Consider the following 17413-nt stretch of genomic DNA (forward strand, 5'->3'; position numbering starts at 1 on the left):
TTCTACTATTATCCCAAGTCCAGTTCCCATTTTTTAACTGGGTAGTGAGCCAAACTCCCACGTTTGCCCATGTACCTTCTTTCTTTCCCACTGGGACATGGGACTAGACTGGTGTCTGATGGAAAAGAGCAGATTGAGCAGGATTTAAAGACCAATTAAAAAAGAAGGATTTAAAGCCCAATTATAATACCAGTTTGGCGTAATTTGCATAAAAGCACCTCCGGAATTGAAAACTTCCATACCATCATTTGAAATGAAAATTATCAATTCCAATTTGGACAATAAATCTCTAGCCAATAAATTTACAGGGCATGTCTCAGATACCAGAAAAGAATGGTTTACTTGTTTCAGTTTGTTTGTCACCCTCAATGGTATAGTCAACTTATCAACCAATGGTATGCCAGATAGCCCATATATTGTTTGGGTTTTGCCAGAATAAGTTAAATTTGGAAGTTTTAGAGCGGTCTCTGCAGTGATCCTAGAAAATTTGGCACCTGTGTCCACCAAAACAGGTAATGAATGTCCTTCAACTTGAATAGTCATTATTGGATTTTGTCTTGGGTTGTCAGTTATTTGTAGTAGTTGTTTTGGTTGAGTGTCTCCCGCCTTATCCTATTCATGGTCTCTCACATTTGATGATGGAAGCCAAAGACTGTTAGTGGAAGGAGGAGAGGGTGTGATATGATGTGTGGTATGTTGTTTCCTCTCTCTTGGACAATTTTTTGCCCAATGTCCTTTTTCACCACAGGCACGACATTGATCGGCAGCAATTTTCCACTGGTATGATGACCCTTGACGGTCTCTTGGAGATGGCGTGCTCTGGTGGTCTTCTTGATGGTTATGATCTCTTCTTTTCCCATTCCATCAACCTCGGCTTTGGATTTTGACCTCTGGTCTGTTGCTGGACTGGTAGAACATATATTGAACATTTTCTAATTTTTGTTGCTTCTCTGTCATCTTTTTCTCCATGTTCAACTCTGCATGTTTAGCATGTTGCAACACTACTTCCATAGTTTGTGCCTCCCAACCAATGCAGGTCAGCCTTACTGCTTTTTGTAAATCAGGAAGGAGACCATTTACAAAATGATGTTTTAGTATGCCTGAGTTATCAGTACCTTCTGGCAGAGCAGAACTTTCATCAACAGTTGTTTTTAGACGTGCATGGTAAGCACTCACCGTCTCGTCCTTCAGCTGCTTTGTGTTGGTGATTGCTCCCCAGTCAGGATGTGTGGGATATGCCAGCCTCATTCTGGCAATCATCCTGTTCCAAGCAGTCTGCCATCCTGGAGTGTCAGTTCCCTCTGCGCCTGCGTCAGCATTCATTCTTATTGTACTTGGATTAAAAGCATCTTCACCAGTTCCACGTACCTCAGTCCATTTCAAACCCAGTTTTTTGCTGAAAATAGCTGCCCAGTCTCAACCTGTAGGTTTGTATGTAACATCAATGTTCTCCACTGCTCTGATAAATCGTTTCACCCCCTTTTCTGGGTCTGGAAGTGCAGCAGCCACATTTCGCAGTTCCTCCAAGTTCCAAGGTCGCTCCACCCATATGGGCCCTTCTTCTCCAGGAAACTGAAGCATTGGCAGGTTAAGGACTTCTTGACTCCCCAGTCTTGTCTTGGACCTTGTTGTTATTTTTCTCATCAAGGTTTCTGGCTGTGACTTTTTATCTGAAATAAAATGATGAAGCGAATGATCCTTTGAACTTTCTTTTGCAATTTGAAACAAATTGTTTACCTCCTCCCATAGCAGTGCAAGTGGTTCATCAGTCTCTTTTTCACTGTCATCAGGTTTTCACAGTCCGCTCCTAGGTTCAAATGACCGGGAATGTAAACCGCTTTGATCGACAGAAACCTGGTCTGCGCCCAAAGAAGCACACGCTCCACCAGCCTGTACAGGGGGCGGGAACGTAGCCCTCCTTGACGATTCAGGTACGAGACCACAGTCATGTTGTCTGTCCTGATCAATATGTGATACCCCTTCAGGTAGGGAAGGAAACGTTTGAGTGCCAGAAGCACTGCCAGAAACTCCAAATGATTTATGTGCCAACCACGTTGCACTTCACTCTAGACTCCAAAGGTCGGGTGTCCTTGAAAGACTGCCCCCCAGCCGTAAGGGATGCGTCCGTTGTGATTGTTTTGTGATGACAAGACGCCCCTAACTGAACTCCTCTGCAGAGCATCGGGAGCCTTGTCCATGGACGTAGAGCATGAAAGCCTCTGCATGTGACTAGGACTTTGCAGAAAGGGTGGCAATGAGACAAGATCCTTGGCTCTTGATCCACCATTGGAATGGTCTCATATGGAGCAGGTCCGGCTGAACAACGGGGGACGCCGCTGCCATAAGACCCATCAGTCTGTGACACAGACCTACGTGGACCAGACGGCCTATCCTGAAATGACTCAGGAAGTTTTGTAATGACTGAATGTGCGCAGGAGACAATCGTGCCCGCATTACACCAGAATCTAGCTCCACACCCAGGAAGGTAGTTTGCTGACGTGGCAGCAAGACACTCTTCTGGAGCTTTATCCGCAGTCCTAAGCTCCTCAAATGGCAGAGAACTAAGTCTCGATAAGCTATTGCCAAATCCTGAGACAGCTAATATTAGCCAGTCGTCCAGGTAGTTCAAAATCCGGACGCCCTGGAGCCGCAGAGGGTCTAGGGCAGCGTCCATACATTTCGTAAAGGTCCAAGGAGCCAAAGCAAGTCCGAACGGAAGAATGCGGTATTGGTAAGGTTTGCCCTCGAAAGCGAACCTGAGGAACTTCCTGTGTCTCTTGACGATCTGGATGTGGAAATATGCATCCTTTAGACCGATGGTCACAAACCAATCTCCGGTTCGAACCTGAGACAGAATGGACTTTAGCGTCAACATCTTGAATTTGCAAGATTTAAGCGACGCAAGTCCAAAATCAGACGTAAACCAACATCCTTTTTCGGCAACAAAATAATGGCTGTAAAAACCTGACTCTATTTGAGCGGGGGTATTTCTTCTATAGCCCCTTTCTCTATGAGTGACACAATCTCCTGCCTTAAAGCCGGGGCCCCATTGGAAAGAGGTGGTCCTTTCTGGAATGAGATGGTGTAACTGTGTCGAATGGTACGTAGCACCCACTGTGATATCTTGGGCGGGTGTTGTTAGTTGCTCTATTTTTGGAACCTGCTGAACTGTGGGTACCAATACATTTTCTGACTGCAGAAAGCCTCTGGCAACTACAGAAACAGGGTGTACATGTTGAGCTTCTGAGCTCTCCGTCATAAGCTAGTCTACCTGCATAGGGCCCCGAGGCAAAAGAGTGGTGGAGACATCTAATACAGCGAGCTGTCCAATCACCCGATCAGGCTGACCCTCCACGCCGGCTGTGGGGGTCTTTAATGTAGTCATACACGGGCCATGCGTACATGACCCAAGGGCTTCTCCACAATCTCCAAAGGCCCGCGCGTGGAGTATCTGAGATGCCGCTCGTCAGTAGGACCCGACCTAAAACTGCCTCTAGGTGCATTTAGTGGCGGGACAGTTAAGGCTGGAGCCAGGAGGTCACAATGAGAGAGGCAAATACGCTTGTGCGGTTTGTTCAAACTCTCCAATGGAGGGCCTGGCCTGCGAAGACGAGCAAAATTTTCAGAGCTGAGTCCTACGGCCCCAGTCTCTGCGAGGGGGCTCCATAGGTGATGTCGTTCAGTCTCCCTAAACCTGCATAGAATGAGCTGGCGAAAAATGGCAGATTGTTGTTTTCTGCTCGAAATTTCTTTACCACAGCGGTCACAGACTCACCAAATAGGCCGTCATTGGACATGGGGGTGTCTAATAGGAAAGACTTATCCTTTTCTTTGATGTTAGTAAGAGTAAGCCAAAGGTGGCGCTCTACCGACACCATTCCCGCCATAGACCTGCCTATTGCATGAGCAGTATGCTTGATAGCTCTCAGTGCCAAGTCAGTAGCCTGTCTGAGCTGCTTAACAGCCTCAGGAGTCAGGCCTTCTCCCTCATCTAGCTCTTTTAACAAATCAGCTTGATAAGCCTGAAGTACAGCCATAGAATCAAGAGTGGCTGCTGCCTGTCCAGTGGCCATTGTTAGTCGGTGTGACCATTTATAGTACACCTTTTAACCCTATGATTATTCAGGTAGAGTAAGGAGAGTCAAATCTAGTCTAAACCATAAGATGCTCACCCGCCGGCAGGTTGAAGTCCTTCAGGAATGACGTAGAAAACTACCTTGTGGTTGTTCTTTGTCGAGGCTCAGTTTGTAGTTATACAGTAAGTAAAGTCTCATGGAAGGCAAACGTAACAATAAAATATCTCTTTTATTGATTACAATACAAAGCAGTTAATGCAAAATAAAACAAAATAAAACTTAAATCAGCCTAAGCTAAAAAGCTCTATATCCTAGCTTTAACCAGCAATATTGGAGATGCTGTTAAGCGCCCCTCATTAGGGTATCAGGTGTCCTTCTACGCTTAATATCTACGCCTAAACCCAAAATTACTGGACTAAATGACTACAGACCTGTGGCTCTAACGTCTGTGGCCATGAAGTCATTTGAAAGACTGGTTCTGGCTTTTCTGAAGGACATCACTGGACCCTTACTGGACCCCCTGCAGTTTGCTTACCGAGCAAACAGGTCTGTGGATGATGCAGTCAATATGGGACTGCATTATGTTCTCCAGCATCTGGACAGACCAGGGACTTATGTGAGGATCCTGTTTGTGGACTTCAGCTCTGCTTTTAACACCATCGTCCCATCACTCCTCCAGCCTAAACTAACTCAGCTCTCCGTGCCCACCTCTGTCTGTCAGTGGATCACCAGCTTCCTGACAGACAGGCAGCAGCTAGTGAGGCTGGGAAAATTCTCATCCAGCACCCTCACCATCAGCACCGGCGCCCCTCAGGGCTGTGTTCTCTCCCCACTGCTCTTTTCCCTGTACACCAACGACTGCACCTCTAAAGACCCCTCTGTCAAGCTCCTGAAGTTTGCGGATGACACCACACTGATCGGCCTCATCCAGGACGGTGACGAGTCTGCTTACAGACTGGAGATTGAACAGCTGGCTGTCTGGTGCAGTCTTAACAACCTGGAGCTCAACACGCTCAAGACAGTGGAGATGATCGTAGACTTCAGGAGAAACCCCCCTGCTCTCCCCCCACTCAGCATCATGAACAGCACTGTGGCAGCAGTGGAGTCATTCAGGTTCCTGGGCACCATCTCCCAGGACCTGAAGTGGGACAACCACATCGAGTCCATTGTGAAAAAGGCCCAGCAGAGGTTGTACTTCCTTCGCCAGCTGAGGAAGTTCAACCTACCACAGGAGCTGCTGAAACAGTTCTACTCTGCCATCGAATCCATCCTCTGCACTTCAGTTACCGTCTGGTTCAGCTCAGCTACCAAATCTGACCTCAGAAGACTACAGAGGGTAGTCCGGTCTGCTGAGCGAATCATTGGCACAACCCTCCCCACTCTCCAAGAACTGTACTTATCCAGAGTGAGAAAAAGGGCAAAGAAGATCACTCTGGACCCCTCACATCCAGCACACTCCCACTTTGAACTGTTGCCATCCGGTCGACGCTACAGAGCCCTGAGCACCAGAACGACCAGACACAGGAACAGTTTCTTCCCTCAAGCAGTCCATCTCATGAACACTTGACAAACACGGAACACATAACACTATTACACATCATTTACTTAAAACACTTATTTATATCTCAATTTGCACACATAATTGTACATACAATTGTCTATAATATATATTGTCTTTTGCTTTTTTTGCACTTTGTCTATCTTGTAAATTTGTATATTATTATTTTATTCTTTTTATTATGTGTCTTGTCTTGTCGCTGTTACTCTGTTGCACTGTGGAGCTTCTGTCACTAAAACAAATTCCTAGTATGTGTAAACAACATACCTGACAATAAAGCTCTTTCTGATTCTGATTCTGATTCTTCTTAATGCAGGCAGCATCTGAGGAGGCCTTTTACCCCTCAGACTTTTATAATAATTTTTGGGACATTCCATCTTCATATTACTCATCAATTGATCAATGTCTATGATCCGATCTTCCTGCTTATTCTAGCACTCTTCCTCTTCTTCACTGAAGTCTTCGTCTGGCTCACCGCCACTTTAGGTTGCAACATGCTCTCTTCATCCTTATTGTTAATTTTTGTGGTTGGTTACAATCATCAAACTCAAAAACCTAACTTTCACAACTGTTGCTTAGTCATATTATCTTATAACAAACAAAGGAAGTATTGCAGTTCCTTAATTTCATAATCATTCAAGCATGTATGGCCTTAACTTAAAAGCAAGCAAATAAAAACATTGAAACAGGTAAATAGCAATATCAACATCAAAATCCAAAACACCATGTAAGATTTACCAACCAAGGAGGAGGTAATCCTATACGGTTTGGAGGGCAACCGGGGGCGTGACTTTTATGACGGAGCTGAAGATGGCGCAAGATGAGCCGCGAGAGTCTCTTCGACGATCGGCATCACCGCATGATCGCGATCCACCATTTTAGAAATAGTAGCGAAAGCTGCGGCCGCGGGGTTAGTGATGCGTGATGAAAATGGCTGCTTCCAAGACTTCGAAACCTCTTGGTGGATGTCTTGGAAGAAGGTAAGAGGCCTACGGGGCTGGGTTGGGGCGCGACTTGTGAGAAATCGATCGCGAGTGACCACTTCTAACAGCTCGTTATACGACGGGGATGTGCGCTTCTCCTGTCCGCTCAGAGGGAGAGAGCCAGAACAATCACCCACAAGCTCTTCGGAATAAGAAGCCGCTGTAGACAACACATCATCGTCATAGGAGCCACAACCAAAAGAAATTGCATGGCAAGCTTCTGGGGTAGGCCGCATTTTGTCATGAATGAAAACAACAGGATCTGCATTGCGATTCTCTAACACGCGCACATGAGATGGGGAGAGAGAGCGAAAGGGGTGAAAATCTGTCTGCTCTCTCTCTAAAAGCTCAGGCTCATAATCGTCACCCCAAGCGTCCATCTCGTGCAGCGCCTCAGCAACCGGCGAAACGGAGAGTCGGGGGTTGGAAGAGCGGCCTTCCTTCCTCAGAAGGGAGGCGAGCCTCGAGTGAAAAACTTTAAAACGCAGGCTATCGCAGTGAAGACAATCAGATTAAGCCGTTAAGCGCGGCTTGAGCATGCTGAAGGCCCAAACATTGCACGCACTTGTCATGAGTGTCTCCTCCTGCAATGAACCTGTCACATGGATCAGTACATCTCCTGTAACTCATCGTGTCCACTTGAGAGGAGTGAAACTGCTCTGAAAAATTAGCTGTGAACACGTGAAAAATGCTTTCCAATGGGCAACAGAAAATCTGCTTCCTGGAGGAATGAAATCTGATTAAATGGCGCCTAGCACGCTGATATGAAGCATATGTGACATTCTTAGGTTGGGGCTAGACGCTTTTTGCCAATCAATTGGCATGATGTTATAAGGGCTTCAGACATTCGTCACACCAAAGGTGTTCCCATAGCGACATCTCGCAGCGTTGTGTGAACCTATGAAAGGGAACTCCCGCTTTCTGCACAGGTGCACTCTTTATAATCAAATAGTGTGCCCTCATTGGTGAAGCCGCGCGTTGTCGTCACCAAGCATCTCGATGATATACAGAGGATTAGATCACTCAGGTACCCGCGTCAAAATGCTGCTGAAAATGAAAGACAGAGGAAAAAAAGAAAGGGAGGGAAAAAACACCGTACCCATAATCATAATTATAACATGGGATGTAACAAACACGTTCACATGTGAACTGTCTTACCAGAGGGACGTGCTCATCTGTTTACCTCCTGACTTCTTCCTCTGTGATCTAGCCTCCCATATGGACTTTGATCTTTTGCTGGGACATTGATTGACTGTTTTTACTCCAATAAATTTTATTGACTGTTATTACTCCAATAAATTTTGAATTGCATTTCTGCATTTGAGTCATTTTCCTTGAGATCCCTGACAGAATCCACACTGACTGCTGAATTCTGATATATCAGGAGAAGGTTATCTTCATTTAATTACTGTTATTTTAACATTGATTATGTTTTATCCATACTGAACTCACTTGTATAAATGATTTGGTTCTGAACAGAGCAATGAAGCTGTATCTTAGCGTCCTGCTACTCTTCAGCTGCCAGTTCATTCACACTCTGGGTAAGCTAGTAATGTGATTTGGTAACATAAAGAATATACATATATTAAAATCGGTAACACATTACAATAAGGTTCATTAGTTAACATGAATTAATAATAAACTGCACTTATACACCATTTATCAATTTTTGTTATTGTTAATTTCAACATTTACTAATACATTATTAAAGTCAAGAGTTGTATTTGTTACATTAGTTAATGCAGTGTGAACTAACATGAACAAACAATGAACCGTTGTATTTTCATTAACTAACGTTAATGAAGATTAGTAAATACAGTAACAAATGTATTGGTCATTGTTATTTCATGTTAGTTATTACATTAACTAATGTTTAACTAATGAACCTTATTGTAAAGTGTTACCTTAAAATCCATTTTAAAATAAATATTTTTTTAATATAAAAGTATTTAATTCATTTTTAAAAGTGTCTATTTGTACTCATTATTTTGCACCATGTTTTCACAGCTTTAAACTGTGAAATGATTTGTGGCACCCTGAAGCAGATAGACGCTGGGTCAGGCTCAGTGGTTGGAGTGAACAATCAAAATGAGGTCTTCATCCTGATTAATAACGTCTTCACAAAGGTCTTTACGTCTCTGAAGCACTTCAGTGTTGGTCCTGCTGGTCAGTTTGGGGTGGATACAGCAAACAACATCTTCAAGGTGCGGGGTGGCAGCCTTGTGCAGATTGCAGGTAAAGAGTTGGACTGTGCAGAGCATAAAATTACAGAAATCATATATGTTTAATCTGTTATGAATGTACATGATTTTAGTTTGGAGTCATTATTTTAAAACCACAGTATCAATGACATCAGCTTATTGTCATTCTGGTAGCACTTTATTTTACAGCACTGTTCTGCATATACATACTTTGTACTTATTATACTGTAGCAATTACAATAACTGGGTTATAACTAGACACTATCCCTGAACCAACGCTCTAAACCTAACCTTAACCCATGTAGTTACCTTGTATTACCAGTACTTTCTTGGGTAAGTACACTGTAAGTGCACATACTGTAAAATAAAGTGTAACAATTATTCTTCCAATTAATCTGACTAATCTATCATCCAACCCGTTTCTTGTACTGTTAGGCCTTCTCAAACAGGTGGATGCTGGAGGAGATCAGAACACTGCAGGGGTCAATATGCATGATAACATATATTGTTTAAATATGGATGCTAACAACAAATTGCCATCCAGCTCTGTTCCTTGGGTTCAACTTCCGGGAAAGCTGAAGTATTACAGCTGTGGCCCGTACAGCTGTTGGGGAGTGAACAGCAATGACCACATCTACATCAAGATGGTAATGTCACAATGTTAAATACAGGGGCTTGAGTGCAAGTTGAAATACACCAGGTTTTTAAAAGTACAACAGTAAAGTAGTCATCACGCAAGCGTTTGATTTTCTGACATAACTAAAGAAATAACTGGTGTGGAAGCAGCAAACAGTTTCTTGATGTGACGATACGGCTGAGTGGTTTGTGTTTCATTCTGTCTTGTGCAGGGTGTGTCTGGTAATGCCTGTTCAGGGACTGGCAACTTTGTGAATATTCCTGGACTTCTGTCCATGATTGAAGTAGCAACTGATGGCAGTGTCTTTGGTGTCAATGCTCAAGGGGCCTTATTCCAAAGGTGAACTGAACAGTCATATTAATCATATTAAATGCTGTAAAAAGTGATGAATTTTTCAAGAAATATTTTCTGATATAAAACAAATGCTGAATTCAAGAAACCATAATTTTGCAGAACTGGCATCACTTGATCCAACCCCGCTGGCACAAACTGGATCTCGATGGTTGCCTGTCCCAATGGCCACAAGCACGTGAGCTTTGACCTAGGATTGTTGTGGGTCGTCTGTGTTGATGGCTCCATCCGTAAATGTACTTTATAGTTTGTCATGCATTACTGCAGCAACAGAGGAGCTCAATCATTAACAGAAGATGTCAACAAAACAGCTTGTAAACAATGTCAAATAACGTCACATTTACCTGCCATTCAATGTCCAATGTAAAATGAACTTTGAGAGCAGCATTTTGTTAAATATATGCTATATTTCATATTCATTATATTTTTACGTAACCCTTTCTTCAATACTATTTAATGTTTGAATAAATCTGTTTTATGACAGCCACTATTTAACGTATTAAAAAAGTGTAGAAACATAATTATGTCATAAAAATGTATCAGTATAACATTTTAATTTTAACCTTTAATATTATAATTATGTACCAACTGGGGTTAACTGGGATTTTTTTTTCCATGCTTGTGAATTGAAATCGAATCCAATTGTGAAATTTGTGTCAATGCCCAGCCTATAGTGTCAATAAATGTTTATTTTTTTATTAGGGGCCAAGCACTGAAGGTACATTGGCACCTATTGTAATCATTTGTACAGACCATACAACTGTATGCGGGAAAAGTGAAATTTGGCACACTGTTAGAGGACAGTCTGACATGTGTCTATAGCCAATTTGGAGTCTCTAACTCAATCCCTCTAGCGCCACCACTTATCCAAAGTTCCACTCATGTTTATGCTAATAACTTTTGAATTACAAACAAAGGGTTACAAACAAAATTCTTTTTTCCTCTGATTCCTTGGCTCAAGATGATTCGACTTCATTTTCCGTCATTTTCACAAAAATTGAACCAGTTCATCTACAGACCATCCCAAAAAAAAAAATTGAGAATTCAAGTCAATTTCTTAAACTGTTTTAGAAACATGCGCAAATTATTTTTTACGTAGCGCTTGCAAAAATAGACATAAGGCTATATCTCGACAACGCTTTATTGTATTCAGACCAAACTTGGTATGTGTTATCACAAGCATGACCTGAGGCAACTTGCGAATTAAATTAAAATCTTTAATTGCTCACTGTTGCAGTTAGTCTGATGCTCACAGCCATGTTGGCTGGCTTGTTGTGCCATCTTTGTTGTGCTTGGCTGCATATATGTAATTTTTTTTTTTTTTTTTTTTTTTACTTGAAGCAAATGTTGTCTTTTCCCATTATTTTATTGTCAGAGTGCACCAGAATCTTTTTCTTGCTGTTGAATCAATAAAGCATTTTCATAGCATCTTATCAGTGTTGTGTTTTTGTATCATTTAGTTCAGTAGTTCTCAAACTGTGGAGGCCCAGCATTATAGTGGAATTTACACTATTAAGTTTACATTTTAATCAAATTGTTCATGTGTGACTGTGTGTGTGTTGATGGAATAATTCGCACAGATCAGGTGGATGGTCACTCAAGGGGGGGCTTGAGTCCCTGCTAGGATAACTTCTACTTAACCTAGAATTTTCTTTGAAAAGTTTAGCCAAAATAGTGTTCTTCTGTTTCCTGTATTGATAAAAAAACATGAGTGTTTCAAAACTTTGAAATAGTACAGCTTTGAATAAAAGCATCTGCCAAATGCTTAAATTAAAATGTAAAACATAATGCGATTTTTGACCCAGTAAGATCGCAATTTTGACTCAGTAGGCTTTCATGAAGCCTTACATCCTGGCCTCCTCTTGAACTGTACACTTTCTATCTTTGTGGACAACCAGATTCATCCTTTCTCTGTCCCCGTCCTTCATGGCAGAAACCATATTGATCCCTGCCGCCCTGTAATAGCTCTAATTGAAGGCCGTCACGCTCTGCGTGTGATATATATCCATCCATCTGACCATTAAAAGGCGTTTTAGCTGCTGTCATGGGCGCTGGGATGATCTGTGATTCGGTATTGATGAAACAGTGCACCCTTTAGCCGTGGTGCTGTGTTCAGACCATGACCTCCCGGTGGTCACAGACGTCTGGCCGTGTGATTCGGGAGGGTGGCTTTTAGAGCAGTTAGTTACAGCAGTTTGTTCCATGCTGTTTTTTCTGTGTGTATGATGGGGTCAGAGCTTGTCTTTTCACTGCTGTCAAGAAGACTGATCTTTGGCACACTACTCTGGAAGATTGTGTTCTCTTGATGTTGCCTTGTTGTTGTTTAGAAAAGCTCCCTGGGGATGTATGAACTTGGTCCCTGCACACCAATTCAGGCTCTGTGTGTGTGTGTGTGTGTGTGTGTGTGTGTGTGTGTGTGTGTGTGTGTGTGTGTGTGTGTGTGTGTGTGTGTGTGTGTGTGTGTTTCTGACTCTTTACAACCTCCTCTATTCATACCTCCATAAATGTTTCTTGCATTGAACCTGGTTTGCTTTGTGTTATTTGATGCACTGTGGCATTGTAATTTCTGTTCTGTTGCATTATAATTAGGGCTGTCAAATGATTAAAATATTTCATTCTCATAATTATTTTTGTAGTTAACATGTTAACACATTCAGGGATAGTTCATCCATAAATAAAAGTTCTCTCAGCATTTTCTGACCCTCATGTTTGCTGTAAGCGTGCATGATGGAACACAAAAGAAGATAATTGAATGTTTTTTCAGTTAGTTGAATTCAATACTATTGCAGTACATCATATCTTGCTTACATTGGTGCCCACCATAATATTACTATTAAATTGCTTACATTTGAGGTTCTTTTTCACCAAAACTGATCAGAGCACTTGGACAGTGCAATGTAATGTGTGTGTGTGTGTGTGTGTGTCTGTGTGTGCAAACATTCTTGGGTCCTTTGAGCTTTAAAGTAAATTTAGAAGGACATGAAGGTATATGATGACATTTTTGGGTGAACTGGTAAAAGTACATATATACAGTGGACAAAGTAGATTTCTGCAAAATTCTATTTTTAAAATGCACAGCAAATACAAGTTACTGAAGAAAAAAAAACATACAGTAATCAAATAACATAACAGTTTCCCCAGACTTTTTGGGTGTAAAGTTACAGTGATAAGGTAGGAACAAACCAAGTCGACGGTCGGCCATTGGGCAGTTTTTGTTCGTCGGCCGACTAAGTTTTCTCAGTGTGTTCCGCACCATCGCCAAAGAATAGGCCTACATAACAAGAAGCGACACTCAATAGAACGCTCCATTGCAACACCGGCACCCAGCAGCGGCCCTGCGTTTCCGCCATTTTGTGGTAAAAGCGAGTCAGTAGTCCACTAGTTTCTATGGCAATATCAGCTGCTTTGTTAAAACAAATGTACATTAGCCTAAAGCTGAAATCCAACCTGAATGATGATGATGACGCAGAATAAATAAAAGTGACATTCAAATCCTTTTAACAGTGTATTTTACAGACTTTGTGTTAAAGTCTTCCACTTTTTTTCACAAATCCTTGCTCTCTAGAAACCCAGTCAGTTTGGGTTAAAATTCTTTGAAGTTCAAGTAGTAGCATTATAACACTGAATTAATACCAACATATGAAATTAAATTAAGGACATGCATCAGAAAAATTGTGAATGTTGGACAATAAATATATGAATATAACAGCTTGATTTTGCAGTGTTGTCTAATGTCCGTTAAAGCAAAAGTGTCCAAAAGTGGGAATTATGCAATAACCACAGCAATGCATCATGTATTATAAGATTATGTTTGTAGCGTGACCCATTAAAACGTACAATATAGCCTATTTCAATTCAGACCTATTACTACTCCACTAGGTCTGAAATATATTGTTCGCTGCAAACATGATTATCTTAAAGGAACACTCCACTTTTTTTGAAAATAGGCTCATTTTCCAACTCCCCTAGAGTTAAACAGTTGAGTTTTACCGTTTTCGAATCCATTCAGCCGATCTCCGGTTCTGGCGGTACCACTTTTAGCATAGCTTAGCATAGTTCATTGAATCTGATTAGACCGTTAGCATCGCGCTAAAAATGACCAAAGAGTTTAGATATTTTTCCTATTTAAAACTTGACTCTTCTGTAGTTAAATCGTGCACTAAGACCGACGGAAAATAAAAAGTTGTGATTTTCTAGGCTGATATGGCTAGGAACTATACTCTCATTCCGGCGTAATAATCAAGGAACTTTGCTGCCGCTCCATGGCTGCAGCAGTGCAATGATATTACGCAGCGCCCGTGAGCCCCTGCTTGCACAGGGAACGTGCCTTGCAACCATGGAGACGTTTGTGAGAGACGCTGCGTAATATCATTGCGCCTGCTGCAGCCATGATACGGCAGCAAAGTTCCTTGATTATTACGCCGGAATGAGAGTATAGTTCCTAGCCATATCAGCCTAGAAAATCGCAACTTTTCATTTTCCGTCGGTCTTAGTACACGATTTAACTACAGAAGAGTCAAGTTTTAAATAGGAAAAATATCGAAACTCTTTGGTGAATTTTAAGCGCGATGCTAACGGTCTAATCAGATTCAATGAACTATGCTAAGCTATGCTAAAAGTGGTACCGCCAGAACCGGAGATCGGCTGAATGGATTCGAAAACGGTAAAACTCAACTGTTTAACTCTAGGGGAGTTGGAAAATGAGCCTATTTTCAAAAAAAGTGGAGTGTTCCTTTAAATTTATTAATTATTAATTTACTATTAATAAATGTGTAAAGTTGCATAAAATAGAAATACTCAATAAAGTAGGCTAACTACATTACCTCAGATGATTGAATGGTTGGATTCCACAACTGGTAAAATAAAACATATATAAGACAATGCAACATTTACTGTAGAAGCCATACAGTTTACTGGTGACAAAAAACAAAAAACAAAACAAAAAAAACCTGTTCTATTGCGCTTCTGATTTGGCAGTGAAATTCGCAGATTTTGGGTGCGTAAGATGTGAAGGATTCTATGGACCAGTTAGTATTTTCACCCCATAATGGCAGCCGCGCTACCGGAGCGCCATCTAGTGGCTGTTACCCAAAAAGTGTCACCTCTTGGGTTCTATATTCTTTGCCGTCGCTGTGGTTGGTCCTCGTCTGCTTTTTTTGTCAGAGCTCGTCGGTAAGTCGGGCCATCTGATCATTTTGATTGGCTGTTCAGCTACTGCCACCTGCTGGTACAGAAAGGCATTTCATCTTACGCAGGCGCAGAACGGACGTGCTACTTGGCTGTTGGCTGTCGAGCGTCGGTTTGGTGTGTCAGGCCAACTTTGGACCCAGACGCTGCCGATGTGAGCCAACGCCGCAGTCTGCTTTCGTCGCCACTAGTTCGTCGGCGTCGGCTTGGTGTGTTCCAGCCTTTAGTGCTGTGATGTTTCCTTATGGGGTGATATTAATGTTAATGCCATAATTTTAATATTGACAGCCCTAATTACAATACAAAGGCCCCTTAATAAAATAAATAAAAACATATATTATTTTAGCGCTCTTTGTTGTCACTTGGTGCCAATTAAAATGGAAAAACAACTACAATATACCAATACACAATTTAAGTATATTAACTGTTCTGATAGACAGGGATAATTTGATCTCAATGAAAATTCGGTAATCATTTAACCTGCATGACATTATTTTTTATGTGGAACATAAAATGTTGAAAAATGTTTTTTTTTTTTTCTTCTTTTCTTTTTTTTTTTTTTTGCAATGGAATGTCATACAATGGAAGTCAATGTTTACCAAAACTGGTTTCCAACATTCTTCAAAATATCTTCTTTTGTGTTTTGCAGAAGAAAGTCAAGACAGGTTTGAAAAGACGTGAAGATGAGTAAATGATGACAGTGTTCATGTTTACATTTAAATATTTGGTAGACGCTTTTATCCAAAGTGGCTTGAATTGCATTTAAGACATTCATTACATCAGTTCATGCATTTCCCTGGGAATCGAACCTTCAACCTTGGCATTGTGTTCTTCATTTTTGGATGAACTATCTCTTTAAAGACAGGTGAATCCAGTGGTGTTTCAAACCTAAGAGTGTGAGGATTGTTTAGAACATGACAGAACTACTGGTGAATACTACAGTTTTTGTGTATGCACAAAGATCTCACTGTCATGTCTGCCCTTTTCAAAATGGCACCCAAACATGTCAGATGAAAGGTCAGTGATCTCAGAATAGCATTGAAGACATCGCAAACATTTGACTTCAGCGTTAGCGCTATTAGATGTCCGTTTTGAAGTGTTTATTTGCCACGTTTTCTATTTATTTCATCTTTTGATATGTGAAGTTGTGATATGCAGGGATACTTAAAGCGGATGGAATCTGATCTCATCTACTGAATGGATGCTGGTAGATGACACCCCCTCCACCCTGTCTCGCCTCATGTCTCCATTTGCCTCACCTCCCTCCGTGGGTAGTTAAAACAGATCGGTCCCCACAGCACAGACACAGCAGGTCAAGTGCACACCACAAACAGACCACTGTTAGCTTCACTCTCTGAGCAGATGTGGATAGTTGTAAATCACACTAAATGGTACTCAACAGCAGAGGGTTTTCAAAAACATCTTTGTTACTCTCAATAATTTATCGACAAGACTCAGCGCTTACATTTATTTGTGGGTGGAAATATAATTGCAAGCCTGGAAAAATTCACTGTGTACTTTTAGCCAGCAGACTCAATTTTTGTATGTGTTTTTCCTTAAAAGTATTGCTATAATACACCTCACCGTAATTTTGTTTTTATGCTAATATTTTTCCTTGTACATAATAGCCTATCATCTGTGTGAAATAACTCTGTTTGCACAATAATGCTATTTGCATAATGATATTGTGTTGGTATGTGGTAGTATTACTTTACAAATATAAGACAAGGTGATTGTGCATGATCTGTAGTTTGTATATTAAAGCTTTGTTTATATTGAATAAAATATTTTTACATTATTGCCTTAAGTGCAAAACAGTGGCATCATGGATCTTATTTTATTTCATTTTTCTAAGTAGAGAAAAGTAGAGAAAAAAATAAACTTGTATTTAAAACAAAATTTTAAAACGCATAATTTTTTGGGAGAGGAAGCTGTTTTATAAAATCTCCAAAATCTGAAAGGACATGAGGCTTCTGAGATACTATATTTGCTCATGATCTGGTGTCTTCTCTTCCATGCTTACAGTGGAGGGCGCTGTTACTCTGTAAGATCAGAGGCCACAGTTTTTCTCTCTTTTCACTTTCTCCTTTTCATTTTTTGACCTCTGTTCTGCTGCACACCGCTGGACTGTGAATCTGTTTTGCTCTGTTTGTAGGAGAACTATTCATCTCACATGCCTCAGTCTTTAGAAAGGGTGTGTTTTTTGTTGTCTGGATCACCCACCCACCTGTGCGGACGTCCTACACAGCTGGCAAATGCACCTCTCCCAAACACCTGCTCCCTCCCATACTGTTTTCACACTTTTCTCTTACATTTTCTTTATATAAGGTATAGATTTGTCTCATTGTATGTTAATATCCTTAAAACAAGATTAGTGTAACTTGAATAACTTGAATTTAAGTTAAAGGGTTATTTCACAC

General features: G+C 41.3%; 1 protein-coding gene across 1 annotated transcript; it reads left to right on the top strand.

Moving 5' to 3' along the window:
* Positions 1–7200: 7200 nt before the first annotated feature.
* Positions 7201–11213, top strand: LOC125262764 (fish-egg lectin-like). Its single transcript, XM_048181650.1, has 5 exons — positions 7201–8158; positions 8625–8852; positions 9254–9465; positions 9667–9794; positions 9909–11213. Exons 1-5 carry the CDS (start codon positions 8101–8103, stop codon positions 9922–9924), a joined length of 642 nt encoding a protein of 213 aa, XP_048037607.1. The 5' UTR covers positions 7201–8100; the 3' UTR covers positions 9925–11213.
* Positions 11214–17413: the final 6200 nt, after the last annotated feature.

The sequence above is a fragment of the Megalobrama amblycephala genome, linkage group LG2 (genome assembly GCF_018812025.1).
Source record: "Megalobrama amblycephala isolate DHTTF-2021 linkage group LG2, ASM1881202v1, whole genome shotgun sequence".
NCBI classification, from domain to species: Eukaryota; Metazoa; Chordata; class Actinopteri; order Cypriniformes; family Xenocyprididae; genus Megalobrama; species Megalobrama amblycephala.

Bases quoted from the DNA above. Each gene is read 5' to 3' on its own strand.
- LOC125262764 (XM_048181650.1), top strand. From the start codon at position 8,101: ATGAAGCTGTATCTTAGCGTCCTGCTACTCTTCAGCTGCCAGTTCATT. The intron at 8,159-8,624 runs GTAAGCTAGTAA...ATGTTTTCACAG, and splicing joins CCAGTTCATTCACACTCTGG to CTTTAAACTGTGAAATGATT. The intron at 9,466-9,666 runs GTAATGTCACAA...TGTCTTGTGCAG, and splicing joins ACCACATCTACATCAAGATG to GGTGTGTCTGGTAATGCCTG.